The sequence below is a fragment of the Lissotriton vulgaris genome, chromosome 2_1 (assembly GCF_964263255.1).
Source record: "Lissotriton vulgaris chromosome 2_1, aLisVul1.2, whole genome shotgun sequence".
Classification (NCBI taxonomy): Eukaryota; Metazoa; Chordata; class Amphibia; order Caudata; family Salamandridae; genus Lissotriton; species Lissotriton vulgaris.
This window is the reverse complement of record NC_141687.1, coordinates 47,085,227-47,105,263: the sequence shown is the minus strand read 5'-3', so window position 1 is coordinate 47,105,263 and position 20,037 is coordinate 47,085,227. Positions and strand designations below refer to the sequence as shown.

The 20,037-nt window shown below is 48.0% G+C and overlaps 1 protein-coding gene across 1 annotated transcript in view; it reads right to left on the bottom strand.

Moving 5' to 3' along the window:
* SLC23A3 (solute carrier family 23 member 3) overlaps positions 1 to 20,037 on the bottom strand; it is a 412,559-nt gene that overhangs the window by 224,007 nt on the left and 168,515 nt on the right. Inside the window, exon 7 of the mRNA XM_086954432.1 lies at positions 11,050 to 11,251. Coding sequence (XP_086810558.1) covers positions 11,050 to 11,251 — 202 coding nt within the window. The remainder of the gene's footprint in view (positions 1 to 11,049; positions 11,252 to 20,037) is intronic.

Here is a 20,037-nt window from a genome sequence, read left to right as displayed (position 1 = left end):
AATATCATGGGGAACAGATCTCTTCCTTTCATCAAAATAAGTTTTTTGCTTCTTTTGAGCTTCAGAGACGTTGTCTCTAACAAAATCATCAATACCATCCATCACATTCATCTTCACCCATTTTGACATCCAGCCCGGACAAATTTTTGTAGAAGGTTTCCTACCCCTCAGGAGTTCAAAGGGAGAAACCCCAGTTGAAGAATGCGCAGTTGTACGGTAAAACCATAACATGGAACGCACAGCATTCTCAACCACGCACTTGCTGGCAATGGCCCACTGGACACAGTTGTTGAGTACACGGTTCATCCTCTCAACAAGGCCATTGGCCTGGGGGTGGTAGAGGGAACTTTTTTTATGAGTCACACCACCCTGTTTAAGGAAAGATTCAAATTCACAACTGACAAATTGGACACCATTGTCAGTCATGACAACTGAAGGAAAGCCCTCTCTCAAGAAGATGTCTTTCAAAAAAGAAATAACACTAGCAGAAGAGGGTTCACTGATAAAACGAATTTCCGGCCATTTGGAGTAATAATCAATGGCAACAATAGCAAAACGGGAACAAGAAGGTAAAAGATTAAAAGGACCAACTAGATCAACTCCAATCTTTTCCCACGCCCTTTCCGGAAATTGAATGGGTTCCAAAGGGGGGGACCTAACCTTGTGACTTTTGTCTGAGGACTTGCAAATGACACAATTATCAACTAAAGTATCGACACAAACGTCCATCTGCGGCCACCAAAACACATCCCTCAACCTAGTCAAGTCAAGTCAAATAATTTGTATAGCGCACTACATACCCAGAGGGTTTCAAGGCGCTTAGGAAGGGGAGGAGGATTATTTGTCAAATATCCACGTTTTAAGCTGCTTTCTGAACGCTAGGTGGTTCTGGGTGAGGCGAAGGTAAGCGGGGAGTGAGTTCCATGTTTTAGCAGCCAGGTATGAAAAGGATCTGCCCCCCATGGTGGTCTTGTTGATGCGAGGTACAGTGGCGAGGGCTTGGCTGGAAGAACGTAGTTGGCGGGAGGGGGTGTAGAAGGACAGTCGAGAGTTGAGGCAATCTGGTCCGATGTCGTAGAGTGATTTGTGTGCGTGGGTAAGCAGTCGGAAAGTGATCCTCTTATTGACGGGAAGCCAGTGGAGGTCTTTAAGGTGACCAGAGATGTGTTCGTTACGTGGGATGTCTAATATGAGCCTGGCTGAGGCGTTTTGTATTCGTTGGAGTTTCTTCTGGAGTTTAGCGGTGGTACCTGCGTAGAGGGTGTTTCCGTAGTCCAGTCGGCTCGTGACCAGAGCGTGGGTGACTGTTTTCCTTGTTTCGGAGGGGATCCAGCGGAAAGTTTTTCTGAGCATGCGAAGAACGTTGAAGCAGGATGAGGATACGGCGCTGACTTGTCTGTTCATTGAGAGTGAAGAATCCAGGATGACACCAAGGTTCCGTGCGTGGTCTGTCGGGATGGGTGCTTTTCCGAGGGCTTCCGGCCACCAGGAGTCGTCCCAGGCAGAAGGGGATGTACCTAGGATGAGGACTTCTGTTTTGTCTGAGTTCAATTTCAGACGGCTTTGTTTCATCCATTCGGCGACTTTTTTCATTCCTTCGTGTAGGTTAGTTTTGGCGGTGCAGGGGTCCTTGGTGAGAGAAAGGATCAGTTGAGTGTCATCCGCGTAAGAGATGATGTTGAGGTTGTGTTGGCGGGCGATGGCCGCGAGGGGGCTCATGTATACGTTAAAGAGGGTGGGACTGAGTGAGGATCCTTGAGGTACGCCGCAGATGACTTCAGAGGCCTCGGACTTGAATGGAGGAAGGCGGACTCTTTGGGTTCTTCCGGTGAGGAACGAGGTGATCCATTCAAGTGCTTTTCCTTGGATTCCGATGTTATTGAGGCGTTGTAGAAGGGTGCTGTGGCAGACTGTGTCGAATGCTGCGGAGAGGTCGAGGAGGATGAGGGCGACTGTGTCTCCATTGTCCAGTAGAGTTCGAATGTCGTCTGTTGCTGCGATGAGGGCGGTCTCGGTGCTGTGTTTTGCTCGGAAGCCAGATTGTGAGGGGTCGAGGGATTTGTTGGCTTCGAGGAAGGCGGCGAGTTGGTTGTTGACGGCTTTCTCGATGACTTTTGCCGGGAATGGAAGGAGAGAGATGGGGCGGTAGTTTTTGAGTTCGGTGGGGTCCGCTGTTGGTTTTTTCAGAAGGGCGGTGAGTTCAGCGTGTTTCCAGTCTTCTGGGAAGGTAGCGGAGTTGAAGGAGCAGTTGATGACGTCTCGGAGGTGAGGTGCTATGACGGAGTCTGCTTTGTTGAAGATGTGGTGAGGGCATGGGTCTGTGGGGGATCCAGAGTGGATGGAATTCATCAGGCGGATGGTGTCCTCAGTGGAGATTGAGTTCCAGGCGTTAAGGGTGTTTATGGGGGGAAGATGGTCAGCAGCTGGTAGGGTGGGTTGGTTTCCGGGTTGGTTGTCAAAGCTGTTGTGGATGTCTGCAATCTTGTTGTGGAAAAAAGAGGCTAGGGAGTCGCAGAGGGTTTGAGAGGGGGTGATGTCGTTGGAGTTGGCCGAGGGGTTGGAAAATTCCTTGACGATGTTGAAAAGTTCCTTGCTGTTGTGGGCGTTGTTGTCAAGTCGATCTTTGAATGCTGTTTTCTTGGCTTTACGGATCAGTTGGTGGTGAGTGCGGGTGGCGCTTTTGAAGGCGTCCTTGGTGCTGGTGGTTGGGTCTTTTTTCCAGGCTTTTTCAAGGGAGCGGCAGAGTTTCTTGGATTTCTTAAGATCATCGTTGAACCATGAGGCCTTCTTGCAGCCAGGTTTGCTTTGACGTTTTTTCAGTGGTGCTAAGGTGTCGGCGGTGTTGGATAACCATAGGGTGAGGTTGGCGGCGGCTTCGTTGGCGTTAGAGGAGAGGGCTGGGGAGTTTCGAAGGAGCGAATCGGAGATTTGGTCCGTGGTGATTTTGTTCCAGTTTCTTTGCAGGGTAGGTTGGGAGTGGTTGATGGGTTTCGGCTTGTTGTAGGTGAAGTGGACGCAGCTGTGGTCGGTCCATAGGAGATCCGTAGTGTGGCTGAAGGAGACATGATTGCTGGAAGTGAAGATGGGGTCGAGTGTGTGACCTGCGATGTGGGTGGGGGAGGTGACTAGTTGTTTAAGTCCGAGGTTGGCGAGGTTGTCCACGAGGGTGGCGGTGTTGCGGTCGTTGGTCTTCTCAAGGTGAAAGTTGAGGTCTCCCAGAAGGATGTAGTCTTTGGAGGGGAGCGCCTGTGGAGTGATGAAGTCCGTGATGTCTTCACTGAATTTAGCGCGGGGTCCTGGTGGTCTGTAGAGGAGGGTGCCTCTGAGTGTGGTTTTGGGGTCGGTGTGGATCTGGAAGTGAAGGTGTTCGGAGTTGGCGAGGTTGGCGTCAGAGCTGGTTGAGATGCGGATTGATTTCTTGTGGACGATAGCGATTCCTCCTCCTGTGTGGTCGGTGCGGTCTTTGCGAGTGATCTTGTAGTCTTCAGGGATGGCAATGGTGATGTCTGGAGCGGAGGAAGCATTCATCCATGTTTCCGTGAGGAAGGCGACGTCTGGAGAGAGGGTGTCTAGTAGGTTCCATAGGTCGATGGCGTGCCTGTGCACCGATCGGGTGTTGAGAAGGATGCATTGTAGGTGGTTGGGGTCGGGAAACTGTGGTGTAGTCGTGGCGGAGATGTTGTCGGTGCCGCTGAATTTGCAGGAGTAGCAGGAGAAAGGTCCATGGGTGTGTCCAGGAGCGGCTTGGACGCAGTTGGGGGCGCGACCGGGGTCAAGGGCTAGGAGGGTGGCGGCATCGTAGGTAATGCGGGAGGGCTGGGGAGCGCGAGGGGCAGGGGGTCTGGCGCTGGGCGCGGTCCAGGCGCGGACGGGCGTAGACGGGCTTACCTTTGGCGCACCTTCGGCGCTGATTGGGCGCGGTCGCTGCGCGTGAACGCTGCGCGCGGGAACTACTGTCATATATGGGTAGTGGAGGGGGAGGGGCGAGGGCTGCTCAGCTGGGAGGCGGGGCGGGCTCCAGGGATCACAAACAACAACCAAATGGAGGCGGAGGGGGGAGCACAGCGTCGCGCTAGTCAGAGCGCGCAAATATAGTGAAAAGCGGCACTATAATTATTTAAATAGTTAAGAGAACAACTCGGCAGGCAGGCACACAGCAGGCTAATGCAATTAGGCAGTAAACAATGGCAAAAGCGGTACAACGCTACCGAGTGCGGTGAAAGCGGCACGATTAATTAATTAATTAACTAATACAGCAGCTCGGCAGGCAGGCACACAGCAGGTAAATGCAGTTAGCTAGAAATCACGGTAAAAGCAGCACAACGATACCGAGTGTCACGAGGGGACACAGGGGAGCGACCACTCAGCCTGAGGGACAGGAGCGAGTCACGGCGCTCTAAGGTTCTGCAGCGCTAATCAGGTCTGTGGGAGGGCTGCTCAGCTGGGAGGCGGGGCGGGCTCCAGGGATCACAAACAACAACCAAATGGAGGCGGAGGGGGGAGCACAGCGTCGCGCTAGTCAGAGCGCGCAAATATAGTGAAAAGCGGCACTATAATTATTTAAATAGTTAAGAGAACAACTCGGCAGGCAGGCACACAGCAGGCTAATGCAATTAGGCAGTAAACAATGGCAAAAGCGGTACAACGCTACCGAGTGCGGTGAAAGCGGCACGGTTAATTAATTAATTAACTAATACAGCAGCTCGGCAGGCAGGCACACAGCAGGTAAATGCAGTTAGCTAGAAATCACGGTAAAAGCAGCACAACGATACCGAGTGTCACGAGGGGACACAGGGGAGCGACCACTCAGCCTGAGGGACAGGAGCGAGTCACGGCGCTCTAAGGTTCTGCAGCGCTAATCAGGTCTGTGGGAGGGCTGCTCAGCTGGGAGGCGGGGCGGGCTCCAGGGATCACAAACAACAACCAAATGGAGGCGGAGGGGGGAGCACAGCGTCGCGCTAGTCAGAGCGCGCAAATATAGTGAAAAGCGGCACTATAATTATTTAAATAGTTAAGAGAACAACTCGGCAGGCAGGCACACAGCAGGCTAATGCAATTAGGCAGTAAACAATGGCAAAAGCGGTACAACGCTACCGAGTGCGGTGAAAGCGGCACGATTAATTAATTAATTAACTAATACAGCAGCTCGGCAGGCAGGCACACAGCAGGTAAATGCAGTTAGCTAGAAATCACGGTAAAAGCAGCACAACGATACCGAGTGTCACGAGGGGACACAGGGGAGCGACCACTCAGCCTGAGGGACAGGAGCGTTTCGTGAAAGTTTCGTGAAAGTTTTCCCTAAATGTCCTTCATGTGCACCATCAACCAGACGCTTCCGCAAGCTCTCAGGGGGAATAAGCCTACCACACCGCATGAGAACACCATCTTCAACAGTGAGTTCATCAGCAACTTTGACATAGGTTTGGAAAAGACCAGAAACATTCTTTTCTTTAGGCCATCCAGACTTCAGATAATTCACAACTTGAAGGAGTACCACATCCTTCAATAACTCCTTCTTCCACTCAACTTCACTGATAGCGCACATATCTTCAAGATCCAAAGCTGCAACAAAACAATCTTCAAGATCATCTTCCTTTTCAGCCTCACAATCATCATCAGCTAAAGGAAAACGAGACAAATAGTCGGCTCTGACATTTTTCGAACCTGGCAGATAAACAACCTCAAAATCATACTGAAGAAGCTTTGTGGACAGCCTAGCAATCCTAGGGGTATGCTCCTTAATCTTTTCTCCAGACAAGATAGAGACCAGAGGATTATGATCCGTACGAATCGTAAAATGACTACCCCAAAGGTAGGGATTAAACTTCCTGACCGCCCACCAGCAAGCTAAAAGCTCCTTCTCAATGACGGAGAAGTTCACCTCGGCCCCACACAAAACTCTTGAAGCATATGCAATGGTATTATCAATTTGCCCATTCCTCTGAGTGAGAACAGCCCCAAGTCCAAACCCACTCGCATCCACAGTCACAACACATTCTTTGTTGGGATCAAAAGGTTTGAGGATACTGTCCCCAACTAACTGTAATTTAATCCACTTGAAAATTTCTTGACAGTTTTTATCCCAAACAAAAGGCACATTCTTTTTCAACATATTAGTCAAAGGTTGAACTTTTGACGCATAATCTTTGATAAATCTTGAGTAAAATTCACTGAGCCCAATGAAAGACTTTAAACCAGATTTATCGACAGGAGGCGAAGCATCAACAATGGCTTTCACCAAACCAGGACGTGGTTCCACACCTTCATGTGAAACAACATGACCCAGAAATTCCATTTTTTCTTTTAAGAAAACACATTTCTCTCTCTTTAATACAATCCCTTTTTCTTGCATGATTTCCAGAACCTGATTCAAAGAAAAGTCATGATCCACCTTGTTCTCGCCAAAAATCAAAACATCATCCTGGAAAACAATTACTCCAGGAGTGTCTCTAAACATTTGACTCATCAATCTTTGGAAGACTGCAGCCGCTGACGCAAGGCCAAATGGCATCCTGCAGTATTGAAAACTACCAAAAGGTGAGACAAACGCAGTCAGATGTCTAGAAGATTGACTCAACACCACCTGGTGGTAAGCGGAGGCCAAATCCAACTTTGTGAACCACCTTGCTCCTCTGGTAAGAGACAATAAATCTGTGATTTTTGGTAAGGGGTGTGAATCAATCCAGATGTTTTTATTGAGACTGCGCAAATCCACACACACGCGCAAATCTCCATTCCTTTTTCTGGCGACAACAAGAGGAGACAACCACAAGGACGACTCAATAGGTTCTATGACTCCTTTCTTGCATAACCCCATCAACTCCTTTTCCAAATCATCCCTCACGCTGAAAGGAACACTCCTGACCTTATGTTTTATGGGGATAGCACCATCTTTAACTCTAATCTCATGGTTGAAACCTTTAATAATGCCAAGACTATTCCCGAAGACAGTAGGGAACTTAGAAATTAATTTCTCGATATAGTCATTTGAGATAATGACTGCTAAACTCTCAACATTGTCACAAGATTCTTCGATACTAATCTGTTCTTTAGCACCGGGTCTAAGGATCATCTTAAACAATCCCTGGTGGAACCACCCCAAAATGTTTAAGCCCTTTAATGAGACATATACTTTACCAAAGATTTTCCTTCCCCTGAACTGAATGATGTCTTCAAAAAAACCAAGAAGAGCTATCCTACGCCCTTCATAAGAAACAGGAGTTCTGTCAGGTGGTAGGAGGTTCCTTTCAGGCCAAGTCACATCAAACAATTCTTGTGTGATCATAGTTACTCTAGCGCCTGAATCTACTAACAAAGTAATTATCTTGTCACCCACACCAAAATCTTCATAAGGATCAACACAATTATGAGGGATCCCCAATAATGACACCATCATCCCGTACCACCACAACCATGTCCCTAAGATCGTCTTGGATGCTGTTCATAGAGTCGGAGTCATTACCAGTACTTTCATAAAACTCTGAGACATTCCCAACTGTATTGACAGTACTCTGACTCTGGGATTTGTTGCTGAAAGTAGAATTTCCCTGTTTTGAGACTTGACATATTTTTGCAAAATGGCCAAACTTTCCACAGTTCCGACAGGTAGAGTTCCTGGCAGGGCAAAGCTTGTTATTCTTGTTATGAGAAGGATTTCCACATCTGTAACAAATGTCACTTCTAGAAAAAGCATTTCTCTCAAAACGCTGTGAACCAGGAACATTGTTTCTATCAAAACGTTGTTGACCAACAACCACTTTACTGTCCTTGTTCTCCTTGGTTCTAACTATGGAAACTCCTTCATCACATTTCTTTTCAAGTTCCTTTACTTCTTTTTTTGACAGTTCTATACTCTTGGCCATGCGAATAGTCTCTTCAAGTGTAGGGTTTCCCAAAGTTAGTAGTTTCTGTTGAATAGATTTGTCAGAGCACTTACAAACATATTGATCTCTAATTAATTGCTCTCTAAAACCCTCAAATTCGCATTCAGCACTCAGTTGTCTTAGACTAGAAACATAAGTCTCAACATCCTCTCCTGGTAGTTGTTCCCTTTTAAAGAATTTGTGTCTTATTACAACAAGACTAGGCTTGACATCAAATCGCAACTCAAGTCTCAATCTTGTCTCGGTATATTCATCAACATCCTCTTCTGCGTTGTTTCTTACCAAGGGGGGTAAGTGTTTAAAGATTTCTCTACCCTCAAAGCCCAAAGAATGTAGTAACAGACACTTCTTCCTTTCTGCGCGATATCTTGACGCGCCTATAGCCCCCAAATAAGTCTCAAAGGCATCAAACCATTTTTTCCAGATTATGGGAGGATTGCCTGGGGTCTCCAGAAAAGGAGGAGGAGGTGAGACAGATTGCATACTGACTGAAATATAATTTTCCCCCTTGACTAACTCTGTCGCTGTACAAAAGAAGTTGAGTATGCAAAATTCGAATTTTCCTTTACACTCTTTTAGTCAAGGACCATGTTGTTGTTTTATACACCACTAGATGGCACCAACGTGTAGAGATTTAAACCACATAAACACCTCGTAATGTGTTAATTAATTATCCTTCTGTAAGTAAATCTCTTTTTTTTTTTGTGTTTCCTGCAGATGGCACCAGCGTGTGAAGATTTTAGGACCAAGGCAGAGTGACAACACTTAAAATGCTTCTCGCGTCGGAGGTATCAGAGAGAGACAGGAGAAGTCAAAGCAGATCGCGAACAGGCTCAGAGACGGCTCAGACGCACCGAGGCTTGGTTGTCAGAGTAACGCGTTTGCTGGACGAGCGCGCGTCAAATGGTTGCGTTGGCAACGGAGCGCTCGCGCTGTAACGCGTCACAGGAACAGAGCGTGGTAACTCTGGTAACTAAATGCTCGCGCTGGAACTGATGACGTGACGTGTAACGCTGGCAACCAAACACTCGCGCTGGGAATGACGTGACGCGCTGAGGCCTCGCCGGGGAAAAATGTTCTTTTAAGCCTTCCTCCAAATTAAATACGCGCAGAAAGCAAAGCGGAATCACTTATCTCGCCATTAGTCGTCGTCGGCTTGTCAAGAAGAATTTTGAAACGGCTGGTCTTCGTGTGCACTCGGTCCGCGGTACACTCTCCACAGGAATACGAGGAGAAACGAGGTAAGGCGGGTTCTTTTACCTTCTCCTAAGCAGCATCGTCGCCAACAAATTTGTAGTATTAACGGAGACAGCACAGCAGGATAGCTTGAAGTCTAGGTTTATTGAGCTTAGGAGAAGCACAGCGACAAGAGGCAGGAACAGCTATCAACTGCCAGAAGGCAACATTCTCACACAAAGCATGGAACTAACAAGCACAGAAGTTCTATCTACAGGTGCCTGGGAGGCACAACACAGAGAATACTACAAAATGTTATTTATGTTTCCTGACACCAGCATACCACATTGCTTGGTACCCCACCGTGAATCGATTTGACAAATGTCACTGGGATGCTTCGTGTGATAAAGTTGTCAACGTTTGTAACATGCTAAACTTGTTGTAAACCAATGATAAAAAAAAGAAAGGATCAAGTAAACTGCAGCAACAGCCAATCCACAGCCATCACATGTGCTTCAAAATCTTATATCAACTCTTACACACAATCTACACAGACCTGCAGCAGTGCCCCCCCCCCCCGTGTGGTGGCAGCCACTCTGTAGAGATATCAGACTCTTTAGAGATATCCTCTCTGGAGGAGGGAAGGGAAAACCCTCCAGCAGACGGCACGAAGCTCTTATTCCACATTGGCTCAAACTATTTCATTCTCAAGCTTTCGCTTGAGAGAACATCTTGGAGAATGTATCCCAGTGCCTCATAACTAAATGGCGGATTTTTAATAATAACCCTGATACAGCATACCATATCTTGCTCTAGTTTAAGTTTTATGTTATATGTTGCATGTTTTGTGTTCATTTTTATGTTTTAGGTCTTTTGATTCTCTTTCCAAACACATGTACAGTGCTCTGATACACTTGGGTCACGTTTGCGCTTTATAAAACACTTTAAATAAATTAAATAAATAAATACAAAATTCGCTCTTGATTAAAATATTTCAAAATGAAATGGCTGCACTTCTCTGAGTGCATTTCAATGTACATTAAGCTCTCAAATTAGTAGAGATTTTACCCATGTGCTCTTTACTTTAAATTTCAGTACAAATATTTTTCTTTTAAAACGGATGCATTTTATGATAGAAACTTTATAAAAGGAATAGTAGCTTGGAATTCGCATAGAGGAAGTGACTACTGTTGGTTTACGCTACTTTTTATGAATGCTTATACTTTCATTTTAATGACTTTTTCAAGATATTTTTTTAATTATTTAGAAAGAAAATGAAAAGGCTTATGATGGACAGCTTGGGGACCAATGCGGTCGAGGGGTGGAGGCGGGATCGAGGCAGTCATTGGCGGAAGCCCTGTTTCTGCCCCCTTCTAAACTTGACCTACGGTTTCTATTGGATGTTTGCAATGCCAGTTTCTCACAGCGGGGAATCGTGATGTCTGCGGTACAGGAATTATTGTAAAACATTTTATATGTAAATCGTTCTTACCTACCTACAACACTAGCTACCTGAATATAATGTTTTCTCCAGCCAGAAGTGCATCGGTCACAGGGCCCATCCCACTGACCCACAACTCCCATCTTCCTTCTTTTGTGCCAAAAGGCTTCTCCAGGAGACAAGGCACAGCTTCCAAGTGGCCCAATGGAAAGGGTTGTGTATGCCCGCCAGAGCTCAAGGTCCCATCTTGGAAGCGGAAGTGAAACTACAAACCTCACAATGCAAAGGGCTTTTGTCTTGATGTGTAACTCTCTGAGATAAGCACTCTCCAGCATCCTAGAGCACTTACTGTTGAGAGTGCGGCCTACCATAGAGAGGGTGCACTCTAGAGTTAGCCTCCCTCCTCCCCTGCAGTTTATGATGGCTGGAGGTGTTACACATGGCATAGGGTTACCTAGACTTGACTAGGCCTGGGGCTGGAGCAGGTACAGTTTACGCTTTACCTCATTTGACAACAGATTATATAGAAAAGCGGCCCATGCCACGTACCTGGGTATGGGACCCACAGCCAGGGCACAGACTGGGTGCTGTTCACTGCAGCCAGCGGCCTCGAGGACGTGAGATTCAGGCCCAGCGGAACTTGAGCATCAGTGATGGAGGAGGCATTGTAAGGGTCCGTCCTATCCACAGCAGCGTAGCTCCAGCGCAGGATGAAACAGCCAATCCACAGGCAGGACACAGACAGCAGCACCTGGGGGCGAAGAAGAAGGTGAGTGGGCTGTCCCGGTCAAGAATGTGTATGTACGGAAGTGCATCAGACCCGTCTCTATAGTAACAGGCCACCAATGAAAATAAGACAATAAAGTCAACAAAATGTCCTTTTTCCACCCTTCAAAATGATTTAATATACTTCAAGGTTCCATGAAGAAGTCCTAAACCAGTGAGCCTTGGTTTACTTAATCTGTTGTAGAATTTACCAGCGATTTCTTGATGGGATGCAACCTTTTTGGTGAGAGTGGGACACGCAGTTCAGTTTCTGTCTCCATTTGCCTTCCTCCCCTGACTCCAGGGCCAAAATGATAAGAGGATTTTACAGCAAAAAAAAATTCTGATTTAGAAATCACACTGTTTTCAATCTCAACAAGCATTGGCATAGCCAATAGGTCTCGCCTTTGGGACCGTATAAGTCTTTAGCCATGCATGCAACAGTAGATGTTGTTGCACCAAGGATATTGTGTTGCATAACTAAACACTTATAAGGTCCCAAAGGCGAGACCTATTGGCTATGCCAATGCTTGTTTTTGGTTAAATGTGTGCAATTTTCCCGCTGTACTCCGTCTACTTCTGGTTCTTTTCTCCGGGCTGTGTTCTATGTATGTTTGATTTCTATGCTGGTGAAATTATCGCTGAGCCTCAGGTCTCTTCTGATTCTTTTCTGGCTCTGCTCGGGCTGTGTTGTAGTTTGTTTAGTGGTAGTTTTGACTGTGCAACAATTATAGCAACGGACAGAAAAGTTGCATTGCTCCGTCTCCGGGGAATGCCGCTGTAGCCCTGAATGCATGCATGGTACTGCTGCGCGTCAGTGCCCCCGGCCTGGCTAGTGACTGAGCGCTGCTTATCTCAACAGGCAGAGGCTTTGAGGCGGGGAAACCACAAGATGAGACGGGCCGGCCTCCTCACAACTCCCAACTCACTCACCAAACAGCCACTCTGGCCACGTACCCAGAGCTGGCAAGTCACCACCCTCACCCCTTTCTACCCTCAGCAGGCAGTGCACCCTCTTTCGCAGTAGGCCGGAATCACACACGATGCACACAGGGGCAACAGGTGCAGTGCACCGGAGCCCAGTGAACCCTGATACTTGCTGTATTTCACAGTTTATACAGTGGCCAGCGGCCCGTGTCCTTATTCGCACTAGGGCCGAAGACACAAGGGCGACGCCATTGGTTGCGTGCACATTAAAGTGCACTGACGCATAATGACATTTCTAAATACGTCTTCAACAATAATCACTGACTCAAACTCCAAGTGTAAACACGGTACGCAAACACACACAGCACTCAGTGATACTCAACTGCAATCATATTTACTAAATCCGTAGGCACACACTGAACGTATATGCTTACTAGTAATGTGCTGCCTATAAACACTACAATTGCACACTACTGAACACCCCCATACACTGTGCTGGACTGCAACTCGGGCGCACACACTCTATTTCAGAGGCCCTACGCTAAGCCTGGGCGTAGTTCGCGTAGCCGCACTCCGCGGAGCTACGCGAAGATGCACTTGCACTCCGCGAACTACGCATAGCTCCGCGAGCATGCGTAGTAGCTTGCTTGACCCGTTCGCGAGCCATTTTTCGTCTTCGGGAGCGCCGTGGAACTCTGGAACCTGCTCGACACCACATCTCCAGACGTCGCCTTCCTCACAGAAACAGGGATGAACGCCTCCTCAGCGCCCGACATCGCCGTCGCCATCCCGGGCGGATACAAGATCACCCGGAGAGACCGCGTCAATGAGACAGGAGGAGGCATCGCCATCGTCCACAAGAACACCATCCGCATCACGACCAACTCAGACGACACCCTCACAGCCGCTTAACATCTTCACTTCCAGATACACACCGACCCCAAGACCACACTCAGAGGCATCCTCATCTACAGACCCCCAGGACCTCGCACACAATTCAGCGAAGACATCGCAGACTTCATTAGCCCGCACGCCCTCGCCTCCGCTGACTACATCCTCCTAGGGGACCTCAACTTCCACCTGGAGAACAACAACGACAACACCACCACCACCCTGCTGGACAACCTCGCCAACCTCGGACTCATGCAACTGGTGAACACCCCCACCCACTACGCCGGACACACGCTTGACCCAGTCTTCTCCTCCAGCAAGTACATCTCCTTCAGCCACTCCACCGGACTCCACTGGACAGACCACAGCTGCGTCCACTTCAGCTTCAGAAAGACCACGACTCACCACCACCTGCAACAGGTTCCCCGCAGGAACTGGAACAAGATCACCACCGACCAGCTCACCACTTCACTGAGCCAGAACCCTCCCGCCAGCTCAACGGACCCCAACCAAGCAGCCAACAACCTCACACAGTGGATCACCAATTGCGCTCGCCCAACCAGCCTCGACCACTCGCAGTCCGGCTTCCGCGCCAACTACAGCACCGAGACCGCCCTCATCGCAGCCACTGACGACATCCGAGCCCTGCTCGACAACTGGGAAACAGCGGCCCTGATCCTCCTGGACCTCTCTGCAGCATTCGATACGGTCTGCCACCGCACCCTAGTGCAGTGCCTCAGCAACATCGGAATCCAAGAGAAGGCACTGGAGTGGATCATCTCGTTCCTCACCGGAAGAACCCAGAGAGTCCGCCTCCCCCGTACAGATCCAAGGCCACCGAAGTCATATGCGGCGTACCACAAGGATCATCACTCAGCCCCACCCTCTTCAACGTCTACATGAGCCCCCTCGCAGCCATCGTACGCCAACACAACCTCAACATCATCTCCTACGCCGACGACACCCAGCTGATCCTCTCCCTCACCAACGACCCAGGAACCGCCAGAACCAACCTACACGAAGGGATGAAAGACGTAGTCGAGTGGATGAGGAACAGCCGACTGAAACTGAACTCAGACAAGACGGAGGTCCTCATCCTTGGATCATTACCCTCCGCCTGAGACGACTCCTGGTGGCCCCCTGCCCTGGGCAGCGCACCCAAACCAACGGACCACGCACACAACCTGGGCTTCATCCTGGACTCCTCCCTCTCGATGACCAGACAAGTCAACGCCGTCTCATCATCATGCTTCAACATCCTACGCATGCTCCGAAAGATCTTCCGATGGCTCGCCACCGAAACCAGGAAGACGGTCACACAGGCACTCGTCACCAGCCGACTGGACTACGGAAACACCCTCTATACCGGAACCACAGCCAAACTCCAGAAAAGACTCTAACACATCCAGAACGCCTCCGCACGACTCATCTTGGACATCCCCCGACACAGCCACATCTCCGGACACCTGAGAGACCTTCACTGGCTCCCCGTCAGCAAGAGAATCACGTTCCAACTCCTCACCCACGCACACAAGGCCCTCCACGACCTGGGCCACAGGTACCTCAACAACCGCCTGACCTTCTACACTCCCACCCGCCAGCTACGATCGACCAGCCACGCCCTCGCCGCCGTGCCACGCATCCGAAGATCCACCATGGGAGGAAGATGCTTCTCTTACCTGGCAGCCAAGACTTGGAACTCCCTCCCCATCCACCTCCGCCAGACCCAAGACCACCTCTGCTTCAGGAAGCAACTCAAGACATGGCTGTTCGAGCAGTAGCGGACCCCCCTCCCCCAAGCGCCTTGAGACCCTCTGGGTGAGTAGCGCGCTATACAAATATCCTGATTGATTGATTGATTGCCTGCATGCTCGGGATGTGTAGCGCGCAAAGTTACCCATGAGGTTTGTCCCGCCCGCTCGCGTCCCCTTATTTCCGGTCACTACTAACGTGTTCGCGAGTTATTCTGTGCCAGATTGCAGTTTCTGCGTGTTCGGCAACTCGATCTTACCGACAAGCATCCTCGCGCATGCGAAAATGCTATTCAGCACGCGAGAACTACGCTACGCAGCAGTTTGCGGAGTATTCGACAACTTCGCGTTCTCCGCGGAGCGCGGAGTTGCCGAAACTCCGCAAACTCCGCGAACGGAGCGTAGTTCTTCGCCCAGGGTTACGCACACACAGTAAACTTATAAAACATGCACTGTATTCACGCACAGCTGTCACCAGGCCTCGTTTGTCATCAGGGGCGTAACGCGTGCTTTTGCGGTAAGGGGTCTCTCAAACCTTTTAGCAGGGGGACGATTCTGCCCAAAGTCAATGAAAACCAGTGAGAAACGGGAGAGTTAGAAGGCCCTCATCACATTCTACAGGGGCATCATTGAAGCCAGAAGCTTGTTTCCGGTCTAGGGAAGGCATGGCTTGGCAGTTCGGGCTGGACTGTTCCCATGAGGCACAGGGTCAGACTGATTTGCATATGGCCATGTCTGAACTGGGGTGGCGGAGTGGGCTAAAGAACGGTGATGGATTAAACCCAGATCTCTTGACTGGGTAAATGTAAACTTCTATAGCGCACTACTCACCCGCAAGGGTCTCAAGGCGCTTGTACGAATACCGCTGTGGAACGCATCCTGTCTTTCCCTGTGAGGCGTCCACTCCTGGGCACCCCCAAGGTGGAGGCCAGGCATCCTTAGCGTTGTGGTGGCCGTTGTGGAGATTAAGCAAGCTATTGCCCAGAGTTGCAGAGTGGGACTCCATGATTGGAATAGGCACCGAGGCGAGAATTAACAGGTCCGTGGAATTTTGAGCCCAAGACCAACCGAGGCGGGGAATTGAACCCTGGTCCCAGGCTAGACCTCTGCATCAGGGTCTGCCGCTCTAATCATTGAGGCACACTTCTCTACTGGGTGTGAGTATTTCATTGGTTCAGATGCTCCGTCCATCACCACCCCCTTTGGTACCGCATCTTTTTATGTTTCGCCAGTGTGAACTGCTTTCACTTAACCACACGTATCAGTCAGATACCAAGTCACAACGGAAACACACTCCTTTCACAAACACCACTTGTAGCACGCACTCCCACAAGCACCACATGACGGGCATGCACAGGCCACTCTTATAGGCGCGCGCCCTCACCCTAACCAAAACTTCAGCATCAGACTATGTGCCAGCTCGACGTGGAGAAAGCCAGCTGATGCCAGAGAGTAGCTGAAGGCACGCTGGACGCGGGGCGCTCAGTGCGTAGGGTGTCCAACTGGCATGGGTGCAAATTCAGGACGGTAAGGTTAAAAATTCAGGACAGAAGGTCAAAATTCAGGACAAAAATTCAGGGCAGAAGGTCAAAATTCAGGACAAAAATTCATGGCAGAAGGTCAAAATTCAGGACAAAACTTTGTGAATAAAAGGTACTTTTTTCAGACACATCAGAGGAAGTTCCGCGATAGTATAAAAGTGAGTAAATAGACAACCATTTAAGTACAAGTCAAAATAAGTTTATATTACGTTAAGACAATTGTGCACTTCATGTTTATTTGGTATGCGTGCAGCTTTGAGCAACTTTGCAGGTCTTTTTGTGATATTTCATATGATAATTTACATTCTGTCTTCCATTAATTCTTTCATCTATCATTCAATCTTTCACCATTCATTCTGTCCTTCCATCTGGGTGGCCATCCATATCCAAACCTTTTCAATCTTTTGCAAACCTATCCATCATCTATCTTTCCATCCATCATTTCACTCATCCATCCCTTCAGCCACCCGTTCACTCATCCATCCATCCATCCACCCTTTCACCCAATCCATCCTTTCACTCATTCATCCACTCTTCCACCCTTCCATCTATTCACTCATCCATCTAACAATTTACCCTTTCATCCAAGCATCCTTTCACTCATCCATCCACTCTTCGACCATCCACCCATTCACACATCTATCTAACCATTTACCCTTTCACTCATCCAGCCTTACTTTCACTTACTCATCCATCCACCCAGTCACTCATCCGTCCATCCTTTCACTCATCCAACCATCTTTTTTTCCAGCTCTCCACCCTCCATTTCACTCATTATGCATTCTTTCACTCATCCATCTTTACATTCTTCTTTTCACTCATCCACGCACTCATTCACTCATCCATTCTGCCAATCATTCATCCATGCTTTCACTCATCCATCCATCCTCCCTTTCTCTCTCCATTCCCCTTTGTCTTAGCCATCCATTCTTCCAGCCACACTTTACCCATACACCCACCCACCCATCTAGTTGTAGACAGAAGAGGCCCATCAAGAACTTCAACCCCGCTGTAGTTCCTAAAGCAAGGGGTGGGGTGGGGTGGGGGAAAGTTCACTATGCACCTGCACATAGGCAGACTGAAAACTTGGAAGTCATGAGTTATGCATGATGCGCAGTGCCAGGACGTGAGGTGACTGTGACATGGTGTTGTTTCAAGGACTTTATGTGGGATGATAAAACTGGGGGTCTCTCCAAGGGATGTGTCTTATTTAATCAAGGGCTTGGCTTAACTTGTGCTGAGCATAGTGTGCCACCCGACTGGTATTTTGCTGTTTCTATCATTGCATCCAGTAACATTAGACCAACTGCAAGCCATGACTATTGGCTTTGTCAATGGATGTTAGTTGCATAAAATAAATAAAAAGCAGAAACTATGGCTTCGTTGTATATAATATTAACAATGCTTCAGCTCTGAACTGATGAGACTGTGAAAGAACTATTAGGGCTTTTTAACTTTATTACACTGTAATCGTGGTACTTCTCTTCTACATAGTCTTTTCATTTGCGTGCTTTGTTTATCTTTTCCTTCTGTGGCAACAGTGCTTTGGAAGAATACCTGGTACAGAAAAAGGTCTGGGTCACAGTAAGAAATGGGAATCCTACAGTTTGTGTGCTGTGGACCCCTTAAGTGCACCAGGGACCCATTTGAAACAAGAGCTAATCCCAATTTGTCCACCAACTCTCACCTGCAGCAGATTTGGGAATGTGAGTAAGGCATTGATTGTGCACCCCACAGGTATTTATTTGTCTGCCTGTATTTCGCCAGGCAAATTCTGGCTCAAATCATACAGAGAAATGTGCAACTTGGAGTCTGAAAAAAACACGCATAAATAAACAGTTATTCCTCTAAACGTCAACACTGAATGAAGTGCAACATGTCACCCGAAAAATGCTGTACCCCGTATCAATGGTGTTTACTAAATGCTCAGTTCACACCTAAAATTGAGTGAGAATCAAAATGGGATTCCAAGTTATGAAATTTCAAGTCAGCCTTGTATTGCTGTAGCCAGCTATCTATACTAGTGTTAAGCGTCACTCTCCATACCACCGCCTAAGAGGAGTCTTAAATTTAAATGTCATTTAAATGTTGTCCATCTAACCCTAACAGAATGCCCTGCCCGACAAGAGGAGGCCACCACATGTTTTCACAGCCCAGACTGGCCCTTTGTCATTCTGTATGTGGCAATCAGCCGCAGACAGAATGACAATGGGCAGGTGGGACTGCTCTTGTTCTTCGCAGATGAGTGCGAGGTGCCCCATAAGGGAGCTGAGGCCTCTCACAGGGAACGGGTCTCTGTTCTCTGCAAGGCCCAAAATTACAGACAAAAGGCATCCGTAAAGGGATCCCCACGGACAACGGACGTGAGGTCCAATTTATGGACGGTCCGTGAAATTTACGGACGGTTGGTCACCCTATCGGTGCGGCGAGTACAGACCTTTGGCTCCGCTGCTGGCATCGAAGAGGAAGTCAAACTCGGGCTCTTCGCCCGGTGCGCTCATGGTCTAGGGGTACAGTTCCATCACTGACAGCGGGCGACAGGACAGCAGCCGCAAAAGTTAAAGCGAGGCTGAGGGTGTAAAGATGACTAGGATACCACAGAGGGCTCAAAGGTGTTTTACTAGCGCAGGCGGCCGGAAGTCCATGTATGGGCTTTTACCTCACGGGAGCCAGCGTGACCATTACTAACAGATGGCGCCGCTGCTGGCTCCCGCCAGGTAAACGCTATACATGCACGAGTACTAATAGGAAACAGTGCAAAACATGCACGAGTTTCAAGATAAGTGCTAAGCGATTACAAGAGGTCCCTCTAAGCAGTGCTTAAGCACTGCCTAGGCGAGACCTAAAAAGCAATTTCTTAATGCATTACATGTAATGTACCACTAGCCTTTCTGAATACCAAAAGGTCTTTTTGTGACATATCACAATTAGAAGAGGCATGAAAGGGGCCAACCGTCACATTATGATTTGAAATTATATATATTAATGGTTTGTGAAGGCAAATGCTGTCGCCAATGTCAAACAATTGAAAAGCTTCGCCTCCTCAAAGGAGGTGGTAAACATTTGTTTTTTAAAGCATATCAGTTCCTTTAAAGAACGGCTGCTTTAAAAAAATGTTTTCCATTTGGGAATGTGAACACAGTGGTGGTGATCTGTTGGTCCTTGCAAGCCACCATCCCTGTGTTCGCAGCCAATGACAGAGATTTGCAGATAGCAAACTGACTAATTAATCTTCAATAGCTCATTTGTTCTGCGACTGGACGTTTTGTGATGCAAACTATTCATACCTAGTGATGGAGCGTAAAAGTTTAATGACGGTTGCCTCTGTCATTTCTCATAATTAAATGAGATTTACAACAATAATTTTTTAGATGTTCTCCTGCATTGTAAAAGCATGCAGAAATGTTTTGAAATGTGAAAATGTGAAAGATGTAAATAAAGAAAGAGAAACAGTTATTTGCTTACGCAATGTAATCACGTTTTCAAGAATTCAAACATATTTAACATAGAAAATGTGCTGCTGATGAATTCTAGATGTAACAAATGAAACTAATACTTATGTCATGAAACATTTAAGAACAATTTAAAATGCCTAGTTTAAAAGATGTTTGACAATATGAAGATTTGCAGTTTTGCTTTAGTATTCTGTAATATAAACGTTT